Source organism: Coptis chinensis, chromosome 5 (assembly GCF_015680905.1).
Source record: "Coptis chinensis isolate HL-2020 chromosome 5, ASM1568090v1, whole genome shotgun sequence".
Classification (NCBI taxonomy): Eukaryota; Viridiplantae; Streptophyta; class Magnoliopsida; order Ranunculales; family Ranunculaceae; genus Coptis; species Coptis chinensis.
In genome coordinates, this window is record NC_141460.1 from 27,888,971 (window position 1) to 27,905,581 (window position 16,611).

Below are 16,611 nucleotides of genomic sequence, written 5' to 3' on the forward strand. Positions count from 1 at the left end.
ATGTTGGGCAACCGTACGTCACGTTCCATCCCTATAGAGTTCCAGGAGAAATCTAGCATTCAGATCCCAATTGCAACAGTTTGGGTTATTCCAGCCATTACTCTAAGTTGGATGGATGCATATAAGTCCTGCCTCAAAGACGGGACACTCCCTGAGGATAAGAATGTAGCAAGGCATCTTCTTGCAAAAATACAAAGATTCACCCTCGTTGGAGATGATTTATACAAGAAGTCCTTTCTGGGACCTCATCTCAGATATCTCTCCCCACACCTCGCTGAACAGGTTATGCGAGAAGTTCATGAAGAAATTTGTGGCAACCATGCTGGGGGCAGAACACTAGCTCTTAAGATCTTAAAGCAAGGGTACTTTTGGCCTTATATGCAAAAGGATGCACAGGTTTCTGCCCACAAATGTGAAAAATGTCAATGATATGCTCCGCTAATTCATGCTCCAGCAACAAAACTGCACCCATTGGCCAGCCCATGGCCATTTGCACAGTGGGGAACTGACATTGTAGGACCTCTACCACCTACTTCTAGCAATGTCCAATTCTTACTGATTACTACAGATTACTTCAACCAGTGGATAGAAGTAGTTCCCCTTGTCTTCATACGAGAACAATACGTCAGAAAGTTCATTTGGAACAACATTGTCTGCAGGTTTGGCATACCCAAAGTTATCATCTCAGATAATGGGCAAAAGTTCTCTAGAGGAATGGTCGTTGAACTATGTGAGGAGTTTCACATTACCCATATGTTCTCAACTCCAAACTACCCACAAGGCAATGGCCAGGTTGAAGCCTCTAATAGGGTCATCTTGGATAACATGAAGCGTAAATTAGACAAAGTGAAAGGTTTATAGGTCGAGGAACTACCTAAGGTCCTATGGGCATACCGAACTACACCCAGATGGTCAACTTGTGAGTCCCCATTTTCACTAACCTACGGAACTAAAACAGTCATACCTCCAGAACTAGTAGCTCCCACTCAGAAGTCAGATGTTGTGCACACTCTAGACAATGAAGAGTTGTTATGTATAGAAATGGATCTCCTAGATGAAAAGCGAGAAGGTGTCATATTTCCCTTAGCTGCTAACTAGCAGATTCTAAAGAGATCATATGACAAGAGAGTCCAGATTCGATCTTTCAAATATGGAGATCTAGTTTTGTGCAAGATCCCATAGCCCAACGGCAAGCTTGGGCCCAATTGGGAAGGGCCATACATCATCGACAAGGTTAGCCGAATAGGTTTTTATTATCTACGCAATGTTGAAGGGGATGTTTCTATGCATTGTTTCTCCTCTCTAAGTCATTAATAAAGTTCTCCACATTGCCATCGAATTTATTCTTTGCATTAGTTCTTTATTTATGATCTACAATGGACTAAACCTTTAGGGAATTATCTACTCACTATCTGTTCAAGAATATTGTATACAATTTGCTTTAGAACCAGTGATACTGAGTATGGGAAAGTTAAACTATATGCTATATCCTTTCACATTCCCATGCAGCTGGAACAGTACGCCAGTTCATTAAAACTGTGATTATCCTCGATGGGTTAAGCCTTTAGGGAAACAGACAACACTAACTGTTCAGTAAACTATATGCCAGTTTGACTTGGGCAAGAGATAGTGTTCTTGAGAGCCTGAACTGTATGCCAGTTCCTGACATTCTCGAAACATCAACATAGGAGTTGCTAGGAAGATCTGGGTTGGATCCAGATCCTAGCAAGCAAATCATGGGCTAGGAACTATATCGGCATAATGGCGCTAAGGAAGACTCCCCCATTGCTATTCTGGCGATACCCTATTTATTTTTAAAATAAATAGAACCAATCATTATTAAACACAATGTTGTGCTCATGGCACCAAGTTACTTTCGCAAAGACATATGACGATCTATTACGATCGAACTCCTAATTACAGTTAACTTGAATGGCTTCCATGATATCCTGATCAGATTCTGGTCATGCCTAATTTTAATCTGTTTAGCCTACTAGGGTCACCTATTGTTGTTCCTAATGAACTTTAGGGGCATCAAGGGTAGAGTATGCATAGTAACATATGTCATATAACATAAAATGCTTCTAATGTATACATAAACTAGAAGAGCTACAGAGCTCAGTTAGTAAATAGCATGCATACATAAAATAGAGGAGTTGCAGAGCTCAGTAAGTAAATTGTATATGAGCTATATAGCTCAATATTATAGACCCATAGAATAATTGTTTAAAAATAATTATTTGTGTGAATCATCAACCGAAAGGGTTATGAAGCAGGGGTAGAATCAAACTTTAGTTCACCATCAGTGCTTGCTGCTGCACCATGGTCAAGAACTCTTGTTTCACTCTCAAGAATAGACTGTGTGGTTGGATTAGCTAGAACAGTTGAAGGCTGAACATAACACTCACCTGAAACTGGAACTGGCATAAAAGGAAGTTGAACGAGAGGCATGTCATCATCGGTGTCTTCTTCAAAAGATGAGGAGGCATCAGGCATAAGTTCAGTTTGAATAGCAAAAATACTAGTGTCCAAGTTAGGAAACAAGACAAATGGGTTGGTTACCTACCCTTGATCATCCAACTTAGAAACGTACCCAGTAGCCTCAATTGCCTCCTCGAACTTTACTTGTTTGGTCGCATTAAAGGACTTTTCTAAAGCATCCAATACTCTCAGAGCAAAACGAATGGCATTTTCAGTTGATCTCTTCTTCACCTCCTGCATTACCTTGAAATAGAACTCGAAGGTCTCAGCCAAGAGGTCATCAGCCTTCTTATCAGAATGAAGACGATTATCTTTAAGAGCTCTCTCATAACTTGACATGACCTCATTTGCATGGGCAATGGCTTGACCAAGGGTTCTCATCTTGGTGTTCCTACGGTGAAGTTCCCCTTGGACCTGGTCATGTTTTGCTTGCAGGGTGGTGAAACGGGATTGCAGTTCCAAGAACTTCACCTTCCAAGTAGTAACATCAGCATATCCTCTCTGGGATTTTTCTAGAGAGCCTCAAATGTTGGAGATCGTATCTCTCATGTTTTTAAAACCAGTATTAGATTTCCTCTCTTTGGCCAAGAGCTGTTCAACCTAGATCTCCAGCTCCTCAGCTCTTTTCTCAGTAGCCTCTTTCGCCCATATCAGCTCGCCAATTGCCATGTCATTAGTGGCTGTACCGGCTGAGGCCGCGAAGATAGGCACTTTCATAGCTAAAAAGTCATTCACTAACTGGAAAAAGATACAGAGTGTGTAAGTGACACAATGAGAGAAACAAAACGTTGAATAGAGAGGGAAAGTTGTACTTTAGCAAGATGAATAGTAGATCGATGAAAGGACAGGTCCAGACTCCCAAGACAGTAGTTTTACCCCTATTTTATTTTTACATTTATTCTGTAACAATATTTAGTATGTTTGTATTTGATTTTATTTTTTGGTCAACGTGCTAGTATGTGGGTTTGACTTTTGATAGAAAGAGAAAGGAGAGACGACCAAATAGTAATTTCGAATAATGTTACTATAGGAAACTAGTATTTGAATTTTGAATGTTGGGTATAGAATTTATCTTTAATATTCGGAAAGTTTTATATAAGAAGGAAACAAGATATTAACATAAGGAACATAATAGATATACTACTTTTAATAGAAAATAATATTCCATATTTATGAATAAGGATATTTAGTAAAATCGGAAGTTAAACAAAATATATGGTAAACAAATTCTTTAGAATGGTCTCCAGAGAAAGTAGGTTTTTTCTAAAAAACACAAACAACACACGCAATATAAAACGAAGAAGAACGGCGGATTGTGCGAGCTAGCTGGGATTGGTTCTCGCGTAGTTTTCTTCTATATTTCTTTTTCACGATAACAAAGAGGTGAGTAGTTTAGTTTTCATTTCTCGTCTATACACAGAGATAACTTTACTGTAGTACCATGTTTCCGTTAATTTTCTGCTCAATTCTCTTCAGCAATTATTCTTCTCGTTAGTGTTTAAAACTGGTTAGATTGTAGAACTATCGAAACTCTTAGGTGGTTGTTAATGGAGGTGTGAGCCCCAAACCTCCTCCTTTGTCCTGTAAATGTTTGAACTATGATACTGTGGTGGGGCTGATATTGTATTTTTTTATTTTTGAACTGCTATTTTTGTATTGTGGGTTGGTTGATTGATGATTGGTGGTGGTGGGGGAGTTTGAGTACGGTTGAAAGCTGGAAGGACGTTAATGGCGGTCGGATCCATGATTGGGGCAGTGATTTCGAATCTTGAAATTGGGTGTTTCTTGGTTAACTAACAAATTTTGGTGGGTTTTTGTATGGAGGTTTGTGTTGGCTGGAAACTAGCTGTTGGTGTGCTGGGAAGGAGATGACTGAGAGAAAGATCTAGTGCTCTCGGTCAGTGTTTAACATTATTAGATCTGTTGGTAATTAGTTGGGCTTGGGCCGAATTTATCTTTTGTTTTGGGCCGGTTTAAAATGTTTCTGTGGGCTGGTCCATAGAATTTAAGTGGATCACATAGTATTCTACGGTCTGTTTCGGTTAGATAATTTCAAGTTGGGCCAAATCAGTTTATGGGCCCGGTTAAGGCTTAAGTTATTGAACCGGGTCAGTTTAGCCAAGTCAGTTAGGACCAAAGTTTGAAGTTTTTTTAAATATGGGTTTGGGTGAGGACCGGTTGGGATGACCAACGGTTAGGACTGTTGACTCATTGACTGTTGACTTTTTCCAAAATGTTATATATTAAATTTTATGGACCAATCCGATGATAGGATGTTGGTGACACTTGTATAAACTAACTTGTCAGTATCTAATATAGATTTGACGTTGATCCTGTGTGAATTTTGACACGTGAAGAGAGGGAAATTTTAAGAGACATAGACATGAATTTGAATAAATTACTTAACGAAAATCCTGGAACCTAGCTACGACAACTCATGTGATTTGGCCCTTGTGATGGGCGTATGTGATATGATTGGCCCTTGTATTGGGTGTATATATGAGATGTTGATTGACCCATGAATAGGGCAATCGTAGCCGAATAGTGGCTTGATTTTCTCGTTCACAAAATTAGAATGACACGCGCAATATTTTATGCCGAATAGTTGCAGTACCCATATAATGGCGTTCGTGTGAGAGTTACCTGGTATGCGATATCCCGCTTAGGGTTACTACACACGGAGTGGTTCATTATGTGAGGGGAGGCATGTGGATGTACATGTTCGGTGTTGGGGAGCGATTGTGGTAGCCAGGGAAACTAGGTAAAACATAGAGACAATGTGTTATTAGGGACACTTGATAAATATTACTGATATGATACTTTCCTCTGGTGTGGTTATTGATTTAAGACTTTCAAGTTAAGTTTTGTTTTATGCTATGATTATTACAAATTGCTTTGCAGGAGAATGGGTTAAACTAATTATTCTTGCAGAGAGGACCCACTTTGCGATAGAGCATGCATAAAGGTAAGTACTAGGATACCATAAGTTTTATTTAGTCTTAGTTAGAAGCTAAGGTGCATTTATGAAGGAACTGACTACCTTAAGCTAAGGCGCCTCAGTAGCGGAACTACCTGCCATATAAAGAATGAAGTATTATGTATATCTAAATGGTTTTTCTAAGGTTACTCATACCAGCATTATTTAAAATGTTGACCCGATTTGCATGTTTGCTAATCGGGTGTGTTCTTATATGAACATAGCCAACCAGTCTGGACAAGGTTAGCTGATGTTCGAGAAGGTGGCGTGCTGCTCGTGATTGATGTTAGCATTTATTTTCAATAAGATGTCGTTTCATTTTCCTCAGAGATGTAGTGGAATTTGTTGGGGACATATGTTTTAATTTATTTTCCGAATTGTTAAGTGAAGAAGTTTGTAACTTAATTTTGATCACAAGTTTTCATAATGATGAGTTAATTGTTCTGAGTATTTCATTATTTAGATTTTCCGCATGTGTTATTATTCATTAGGGTTATGACATAGATTGGGTTTTAAGGTTGTTGTCACATCTCGGATATCTAGGAGTCAGATATTATTTATATTATCCAAATTATCGAAATTCGGGGTGTGACAGTTTGGTATCGGAGCCTAGGTTAGCTTAGACTCGGATAGGTCTAAGTGATCCTCGAATTTGTGGCATTTCTAATGTTGTGGCAATCTCATTTGAAGGTTATGGCTGGAGGACACAATACCCACCAAGGTGATGCCCAGGGGAATGAGAATCTTGTTCAGGTGGATGTGGGTGTTATGATGACTCAGCTCCTGCAGGCTATTCAAAATAATCCTGGGAACCAGAATGATCCTTTTGCTAAATGTAATAAGGACTTTGCCAACCTAAGTGGTAAGAGGTTCACAGGGAACAATGGCCCTATTATAGTAGAGGGTTGGCTTCAGCCTTGTGAGATGATTTTCAAACGCATGGATTTGATGAAAGTTCAAGAGTAAGAATTGGCTACCCATCAAAAGGATGATGCAACACAGTTTTGGTGGTTGTCTATTCTTCCACATGTCACTGCCGATACGATAACTTGGACTGAGTTCAAGGAAAAGTTTGAGGCTAGGTTTGTTCCCTAGGCTTTGAAGGAACAAAAGGAAGAGGAGTTTTAGAGACTAAGACAGACAAGTTCGATGACTGTTGAACAATATGTTACCCAATTCAACGAGTTATCCCAATTTGCTCCTTACTTGGTGGACACCCTTGTGAAGAAAAATAAGAAGTTCATCAAGGGACTGAACCCTTACTTGTCGAGGTCATTACTTCCTTTCGACAAAGACACATTTGATCGAGTGCTAGATCTTGCATTGCTTTGATGTACGAAGAGTAGAATAAGATGTTTTAGGAAAGTCGAGACAAGGGTGATAACTCGTAAAAACTTAACTAAATTACTCTAACTTTATTCTTACGGTATCAATTATTTATTTTCTACTCTCACATATAGATTTATGCAATATATAGAGTACGGAATCATTCCACTCCTAAACTACCAAGACATATTAGAATCCAATTAATCAAACACAAGAAAACAATTGTGAGAGTAATATTTATAGAGGTGAATTTATACTATGAAACTAAATATATGAATTTAACTTATATTAATTTAACTAAGCAACTGAATATATCTTGAATAAAATATGGAGAAGAAATTAGCGGAATTTGATTCCACTTTGATTTATTCCTAATATGCTAGTGTAGATTATTGCAATCCTAACCAATTAAGATTAAGTATTTGATCCCTAATTATTCATGACAATCTCTGCTAACTAATAATTAGAATGTGAGGAACTTCAACCCATTCTCATGGCGAATCAACTAACCTACTAGAGTGAAACTCTTAACAAGCAATAATTCTGACTAACATATCAAGTCTTCATCAAGCTTCTTCAAACCCCTCTAATGGAGGTTTAGCTAGAAGTCATTAGACAATCATAAACATAATAATAAATAGAAGACATAATTAAGAACAATAACTTGATTTTTTATTATTCTAATGGAGGCTAAAAACTAAACTAATTAACTAAAACTAAACTAAACTTAAAAAGGGAGAGAGAGAGAACCCTAATTTAAAACTAAACTAATGATGGGAGTAGCCCCTTCTGGTTTAGCCTTAAACCTCTTTATATAGGAGAGATTTAGGGTTACAATTTCGTACATGGGCTTTAGAGCCATGTTTTGGACCATGAAATGAAGCCCAAAACCTAATTACATATGTCCAAAAAGAGTTTCTCTATGTAAAATTACTTTAACACCGTTTTCATCTACTGTTGCTACTCGGATTGAGTCATGGCTTGGACTAGCAGAAATCTCTTTCCGAGTTAGTCGTTTTAACATATAGTAGGCCCAATTCCGAGGTCTGGGTCCAAAGATACGACCTGCGGAAGTTTTGTTGACTTTTCTGCTCTTTTTCTACTCGCGTTGACTTTGACTTTTCAGCTTTGACTAGGCTTTAAAAAGACTTTTTCTCCTTGAAACTTCGGGTTTAATCATAGAACTTCTTGGCAGCGACGCCATTTGATAACCCGTAAAAACTTAACTAAATTACTCTAACTTTATTCTCACGGTACTAATTATTTATTTCCTACTCTCACATATATATTTATGCAATATATAGAGTACGAAATCGTTCCACTCCTAAACTACCAATACATATTAGAATCCAATTAATCAAACACAAGGAAACAATGATGAAAGTAATATTTATAGAGGTGAATTTATACTATGAAACTAAATATATGAATTTAACTTATACAAATTTAACTAAGCAATTGAATATATCTTGAATAAAATATGGAGAATAAATTAGGGGGATTTGATTCCACTTTGATTTATTCCTAATATGTTAGTGTAGATTATTGCAATCCTAACCAATTAAGTATTTGATCCCTAATTATTCATGACAATCTCTGCCAACTAACAATTATCATGTGAGGAAGTTCAACCCATTCTCATGGCGAATCAACTAACCTACTAGAGTGAAACTCTTAACAAGTAATAATTCTAACTAACATATCTAGTCTTCATCAAGCTTCATCAAACCCATTTAATAGAGGTTTAGCTAGAAGTCATTAGACTATCATAAACATAATAATAAATAGAAGACATAAAGAAAAACAATAACTTGACTTTTATTAATCTGATGGAGGTTACAACCTAAACTATTAACTAAAACTAAACTAAACTTAAAAAGGGAGAGAGAGAGAGCCCTAATTTAAAACTAAACTAAAGATGGGAGTAGCCACTTTTCGTTTAACCTTAAACCTCTTTATATATGAGAGATTTAGGTTTACAATTTCGTACATGGGCTTTGGAGCCATGTTTTGGGCCATGAAATCTAGCCCAAAACCTAATTACATATGTCCAAAAAAAGTTTCTCTGTGTGAAATTACTTTAATACCCTTTTCATCCAATTTTGCTACTCTGATTGAGTCAGGGCTTAGACAACTAGAAATCTCTTTCCGAGCCGGTCGTTTTGACATATAGTAGGCCCAATTCCGAGGTCTGAGTCCGAAGATACGGCTTGTGGAAGTTCTGTTGACTTTTCTCCTCTTTTTCTACCCGCATTGACTTAGACTTTTCAGCTTTGATTAGGCTTTAAAAAGGCTTTTTCACCTTGAAACTGGGGCTTTAATCATAGAACTTCCTTGGAACCAACCTTTGCTCCTTTCTCTTGCAAAAGTGACATATTTATTCACATATTTGACTCCAATACCTGAAATACACAAAAACACAGAAACAATACTAACTCTTATTTATTATACACATAATTGGTTTAATATATAATATTATTAAGGGGTTAAAACTACAATTTTGGGCTCTTATCAAACCACCCCCAAACAGCATTTTGCTTGTCCTCAAGCAAATATGAAAAATTAAAATAAGTGACCAAAAATGAAGTTCTAACTAATCTCGTTTCGCTGAGTGCGATTGCATTGAGCATATACAATAAGGCCTTAAATCATTAGGAATTCCCTTGTGGACGAGTTATAACCTCGTGAGAGTTTTCCAGAGAAGGTACTCACAAACTTCATCTATACTATAACGACTAAGAAATAAAAATTACTATTTCTTTATTTATTCTCAGATATCTATGCATCTCACTAGTAATGAATACAGAATAATCAATTCAAAATCTAAGCTAATACGTGCATAATAATCAATCATCTACGGATAAACATATGTATAATGAACTATGCTATGAAATGCAATAACAGGTCTGTTTCTGAAACTTTGGAATATCGTCCTTAAGTAGGTCCTCACATATATGTCAAGACAAAAACCACTCTGATTTTTCCACTCAAGTTTTGCTCACTCCAGTGCACAGTGGGCACACTTTACCTTATAATCTCAATGACACACAAGGAAGCCGAAGTCGATCAAACATATCTGCCACTTACCTTCACACTAACCTATTCATAATTGAGCTACATGTCTTTATTAGGTGTTGCGGGGATTAGGAGATGGTTTAAGAAAGAAGAAAATGGATATTCAAAAAGGACAAGTCTGAGATAATAGAGTCTTTAAATTATATGTAACTAGAGAAAACATTGTTCTTAATTTGCTTCTACACTTTGTTTCCATTCTTATCCATTTTTTTCTTTTTCTTTTTGTTTTTGACTCCTTTGATTATGTTTTTGGAGTTCTAACTTTTTATTTTATTTTTTTTTTTTTTTTTTTTCTTTTCTTTGGATGGAAATTTCCTTTTCTTATTTGAAGCAACTAACAAATTCTTGGTTTCACAGGTCTTTCTCTTTTCTATTCTTCATTTCATCTCTATTCTTAGACTTATTCAAAAATGGGTAGGTGGTTTATGAAAGGCTAAAGAAAGGCTCAGAGGGGTGACTAGCGGAAAATTATTTCATATAAGTTTGAATTTCTAGCTATATCGATCCAAAAAGGGCGTAAATTCTCGCTTAGGATATGATATAGTGATCAAGCAAGTGGACGAGTGATTTCTCTATTCGGAATTTACTTCTCCCTTGTGTCATTTCTCAAATATTTCACTCATATAAGGCTTTAGGCTATATTCTCACAGGATTTGTAGAATAAGTACTCTAGCCTAGATTTCAGAAACTTACTGCCAATACAACCATAAATGCTCATGCAATATATTTATTTAAAGATGCAATAATTATTACCTACATATTGACCTAAGTTTCTAAAAACTATTCTAATTTAAAAGCTAACGTGAAATTTCTTGATTAATATCATCATGGAGAAAGAAACAATACTAATATTCCTAAGTGCATAGTATAAATACTTTTTATTATTTTTTTATTTTCTAATTTTTATAAGACAAATAATACGTAATATACGACCTAATTGTAGGAACCGTTATTCATAATGCAAATATTTCTACAAACCGCGAGGATCACGCGCAACGGAATTAATGGGTTCTCACGATTTGTGATTGTAAAACATACCTTTGAATCCGATTTAGATAACTCTGAGAATCCAAACTTTATCAAATCCAAAATCAATCCCTTGATCTTCTGTTGTATTCCTTTAGAATAGATTGGACGTTGTGTGGGCAACAATCTACGAATCCTCTTCTTTCTCTCAAGATCAGAAACCAATTCAGATCTACTTTTCTTGCCTCTTTTTCTAATCTAGTGAATAGTGAATTTCAGCCAGAGAAAGATTGTTCTATTTATAGGCTACAACAGGGACCATGAGGAGAAATTAGGGTTGGGCCTCCTGATGGGCTTGGGCTTCCCATGTTCACCCCGAACACACGGCCCAAGTCCGTCAACAAATGGCTTATTCCACTAAAGGCCATTGTTGCATTACCGCCCTAATCCCAAATTATGTGTCAGCGTTTATGGGCTCCATATTAAATGCTCGTTGATCTCCCCGTGTTTAAGATATCGAATGTCCGTTGATTAAGTCAAGTTACTGACAACTACATTAATCAACTTCTTATGTCCTTGAGTAGTACCACTCAACCTCATTGTCATGTCGGAATAAATCCACCTGCAGGGTTTACATGACAATCTTTTTGAGCTCCTCAAGGGGACATCATGAAACCGACTTCTTACGGGTCACAGATTCCTTCTATAATCAACAACATACCTTACATACAATGTCATTACCCAATCCGTCGATTTTGTTGATTCACCAATGAATCTCACTCATTGATGATTTAAAGTAATGTACAATTCACGTAAGTGCTCGTTATTATATCCGGATTAGGAGGACAAACATGCATAATAACAGAGGCGTTTGTTCTCTTTTATAGTCAGTATAAAGAGAAACAACCTCACTTGGTCATGTTCAATACACACAAAGTGTACTAGTATAATCCTATAGTCAAGATAGACTAATATCAGATTATACTATAACCGTACCAATGGTTTGTCAAAATCCATCTAGGTTGTGAATGATTACTTATACTTTCTAAGGTACTGATGATATGATCTTCTATGTGTCCACACCATATCATCTACAACATAAAGTATTAGACACATGCATATAACTAATAACATATATAATATGCATAACATTTGCCCATATGATTCTGATTCAAAATATAAAGAATTAGAGTTAATACAAAGTAATACTTTTAGTATATAACCCTATCACTAATATGTTCTTAAACATTTACAACGTGTTTCTATGCTACCCCCAAACAATTTGGGAGAAGGGGGTTCATGAAACAATTCAATAACATAATTAAATTATGTAATTAACTACTTTTTATGATTTTTAACATTTTATAAATAAAAGTGCGTAATTTATATTCTAAAAGTGCCTAATTTTTGTAAATGTTTCTATCTCACCCCCAAACAATCGAATGCTTTGTCCTCAAAGTGTAAAGAGATAAGGAAAGAATTTACCATAGAAACGTGGTAAAAATTGGCAGTACCTGTAACAGAAATATTATAAAGATAATATGATAACATGAAGCACAATAAAACTGTTACATACTAACTAACACAACTTCTACTGGAGTAAACATGACAGGCAAAGGGTGACAAAAATATTTGAAATGAAATACCAAAATACGCCACCCCCAAACAAAATTAGAAAACTCTTTTGAAATTTTAAAATTTTTGTGGCCTATACTCCATTAAGGTGGTATTTTACAAAAAATTATATGGGTCTTTTAAAGTCAGATTCCCCTAGACTTAATGTGGGGTCGTTTTAAGTCAGATTCATCTAGACTATGCACACCCCTAAACAAGCAAGAAACTAGGGTGGCACAAAATGGATGATGCGTGATAAACTATAAACTAATAGTTGAAAGAGTTAGGGGTTTAGCTATAAAAATAAGATACTAAATGCACCCCCAAACAGAATGAAGTTGTATAATTTTAAGCAATCATGTAGAAGAATAAAAGAAAACTTATGCAACCCATCAAAGAGCCTATGCAAACCATCATGTTGTAGCTGTGTTAAAAAGTTAGAATGACCCAAAAGATAAATTAGTGATACTTTAGGTGAGAAAGGAATGAAGAATGGATTATGATGTCTTTCATGAGGCTCAGATGAGGAAAAATAAGACAAACTAGGTTTCTCACTACACTCGGTCAAAGCTTGGCTCTCAACTACAGGAATGGTGTACTCATGGGATTGTGTCCTAGGCAAACACTCTTCACCGTGAGGGTTGAAAAAATTATAGAAAGTCTCTGAGGCAATTGGCTCAAGTGCAAATTCGAGGTTCCTCTGAAATAGTGGGTGGATGGATGGCTTACTTGTGGAAAATGGTTGGATTGTAGGAGCTGGTAACTCAAGTGGATGGTTGTCAGTTGGTGGTTCATCACATTCTCTTAAGAAATCATAGAAATCTTCATCTAGCATAGCTGAATCCATAAATTTGTGGTTCGTGGCTTTACCTTTAAGAAATTTATCTATTTCTTCCATTGTTATTTCCTCAACTGCCAAACTTAATTGAGATTCATATTGCGCTAAAGATGTTGCTTCCTCTTTTTCTTGCAGGTATATTAACTAGTTCATGCCTTAGATTAAAATTATTAATCTCTATTGTCTCACCCTTTTCCTCTAAAACACTATAAGTATCCTCAATGGCATCATTCGAGTGTGTCGCGGAATCATCCAGCCAAGTGCGGTTAGCAAACACAAAGGCCTAGACATGCTCAACAGGAGGGTCCATATTAAGAGAATGCCAATAGTTATCAAATTCTTCCTTCGTCACATCTTTATAAATATCTTCTAATGTGTCATTATTATATTCATCGTCAGATGGATCAATGGGAGGTTCCTTGGAGGCATCTCTCAAATTTGAGTGGTCATCTAAAACAAGTCCTAAAGAGTTGTCTTCAAGAATTTCCTTATCTAGGTGGGGTGTAGAGTCAACATAATGGTTAATGGGAGGGTCATGGGAATTTAATGATTCATGAAATTCAGGGTAGGTCTTAAGTAGGTCGAATGGTGTGGTTATGGGAATAGGTTGTTCTAGTTGTGTGTCGATCTCTGGCAAAGTTGATAGTTTTTTGTTAGGTGAGGGGATCATGGAAATTATCTGGGCTATGTTCTGAAGTATAGTTAGGTTATGAATCATTGTTTGGGAAATTCGGTCTGGGAAGGGTGGCAAACTAGATGGTTGGGTAATTTCTAGTATGGTGGAAGGGTCTGGCTAGTATGGTGTGTGATAGTCATAGTTATTGGCATTTGAGTGACTCTGGTTGATATCGTACTGTGATGGGTTAGGTTGAGGCTGAATAAATATGGGACATGAATGGGCGGTGTGGTCTGGATGTAGACAAATTGTGCACGGAAAAGTGTTTGGTTCATTGTATACACTCATTACAGAACTAGAAGTAGACGACACTGGTTGACTCCCTGTATAGTTTGGATGACTAGAAAACTCTTAATTATATGGGTCACTATAAAAATTTGAAAATTGAGGCTCATTATTATTATTATATCCTATAGTAGGCTCAAACTCTAGATATGATGGGCAATGAGAAGCCCAATGGTAAGGACTACCATAGCATGAACATGGTGAATGGTTTTTATAATAATCACATGATTGCTCTTGATATGATGGGCAATGAGAAGCCCAATGGTAAGGACTACCACAATATGAACATGGTGAAGGGTGTGCATAAGAATCACGTGATTGTTCGTCTACATATTGATATGCCATAATGGTTTTAAAAATATATTCTAGGACAATTAATATGCAAACAAAACTCTAACTATAAATTTCTAGATAGGCTTGTGGTATTGTGTTTACAAAAAACAAGCCTGATTATACTAGAATTAAAACTCCTCTGACAGAATAGACGAAGAGTCAAAGAAAGAATACCCAAATGCCTCCTTGCTACGCGTATGAATAACATCTTGTATACGCAATCCCAGTGTATTTAAGAAGATGAAAACACTGAATATACTTGAACAAATGAAAGTTTGAACTAACTTGTTAAATCGGGCTTATTCAGAAGAGGACACGGGGCGCGCTTGGAATTAGCCTAAATAGGGCGTGAGGCACGCTCTTGGCTAACTCGAAGTCTAGGTGCTTGAGCACGGGGCGCGCTCAGAATTTGTCTAAGTAGGGCGCGGGGCACGATCTTGCCTAAGACAACATCTAGGCACTTTAGCATGGGGCGCGCTTGGAATTAGCCTAAAACGGACACTTTGGCGAGGGGCGCGCTCAAATGATAGGGTACTTAGAGCATGGGTGCGAGCTCCAAAAAATTTTAAATTTTTATATTTGTTTTCTAAGATGACCAGTAAGTCACCTATAAAATTTTAGATCAATCGGAGTTATGAAAGTTCTTTTACTGCCCTGCAAAGTTTGTGAAACCGGTTTCGGACACAACACAGACAACCGAATGGTTAACTAATCCAAACAGAGCCAAAAATTGCCAAAATTTAATTAGAAAATCCTGACAAATCATGCAAGTTCTTGTAAAACATTTAGAGTATTTGGAGTTCTACAAACCCTTCTTATCAGTTGTTGTTCCAGAAATTAAGTGTTGCAAAACTGCAGAAACACACTGGAAACAATCCACTAGTTAGGTGGTAAAAAAAAAATCAAAAACACTTCAAATGTTTACTACAAATTGTTGACTTATGATAGATACTCCTGTAAAAATCCTAGAATTTTTGGAACTGCCTCAGTAACCTTACTCGTCAGTTTATCTCGTCACTTACGGTTTGGAAGTTGAAATGGAGCACTGAAAGATTGAATTAGTTCGCAAGGTAAAATAACTTGAAAAAGTCTGAAAATATTCCAGTAAATCAACAACACCTTAAAGATTATACATATAAATTTGCAGAATTTTTCGAAATTGATAAATATCTTTGATGCAGTGTTCTTCAATATGAATCCGCAGACACAAAGGAGGGCGTGTGCCCCTGTGCCTAAAACAGTGAACAGTACCGAAAATGCAAGAAATAAGAAAGAAAAATTAAAAGGGTGGGTGGGTTGAGAATGGGGGATTGCCCCTTGGATTCAACCAATTGAATTCTTGTCCTGAATGAGTTTAAGATGGCAGCGACGCCATTTGATAACCCGTAAAAACTTAACTAAATTACTCTAACTTTATTCTTACGGTATCAATTATTTATTTCCTACTCTCACATATATATTTATGCAATATATAGAGTACGAAATCGTTCCACTCCTAAACTACCAATACATATTAGAATCCAATTAATCAAACACAAGAAAACAATGGTGAGAGTAATATTTATAGAGGTGAATTTATACTATGAAACTAAATATATGAATTTAACTTATACTAGTTTAACTAAGCAATTGAATATATCTTGAATAAAATATGAAGAATAAATTAGGGGGATTTGATTCCATTTTGATTTATTCCTAATATGCTAGTGTAGATTATTGGAATCCTAACCAATTAAGATTAAGTATTTGATCCCTAATTATTCATGGCAATCTCTGCCAACTAATAATTAGCATGTGAGAAAGTTCAACCCATTCTCATGGCAAATCAACTAACCTACTAGAGTGAAACTCTTAACAAGCAATAATTCTAACTAATATATCTAGTCTTCATCAAGCTTCATCAAACACATTTAATGGAGGTTTAGCTAGAAGTCATTAGACTATCATAACCATAATAATAAATAGAAGACATATAGAAGAACAATAACTTGACTTTTATTAATCTGATGGAGGCTACAACCTAAACTATTAACTAAAACT

At 36.2% G+C, this 16,611-nt stretch overlaps 1 protein-coding gene across 1 annotated transcript; it reads left to right on the forward strand.

Annotated features, from left to right (window-relative positions):
- Positions 1-429, forward strand: LOC147497237 (uncharacterized). The gene has a single exon (XM_086562815.1). The coding sequence runs from the start codon at positions 1-3 to the stop codon at positions 427-429; it is 429 nt and encodes a 142-aa protein (XP_086418941.1).
- The last annotated feature ends 16,182 nt before the right edge of the window (positions 430-16,611 follow it).

What these genes read in the sequence shown, in the direction of transcription:
- LOC147497237 (XM_086562815.1), top strand. Translation starts at nt 1, where the DNA reads ATGTTGGGCAACCGTACGTCACGTTCCATCCCTATAGAGTTCCAGGAG.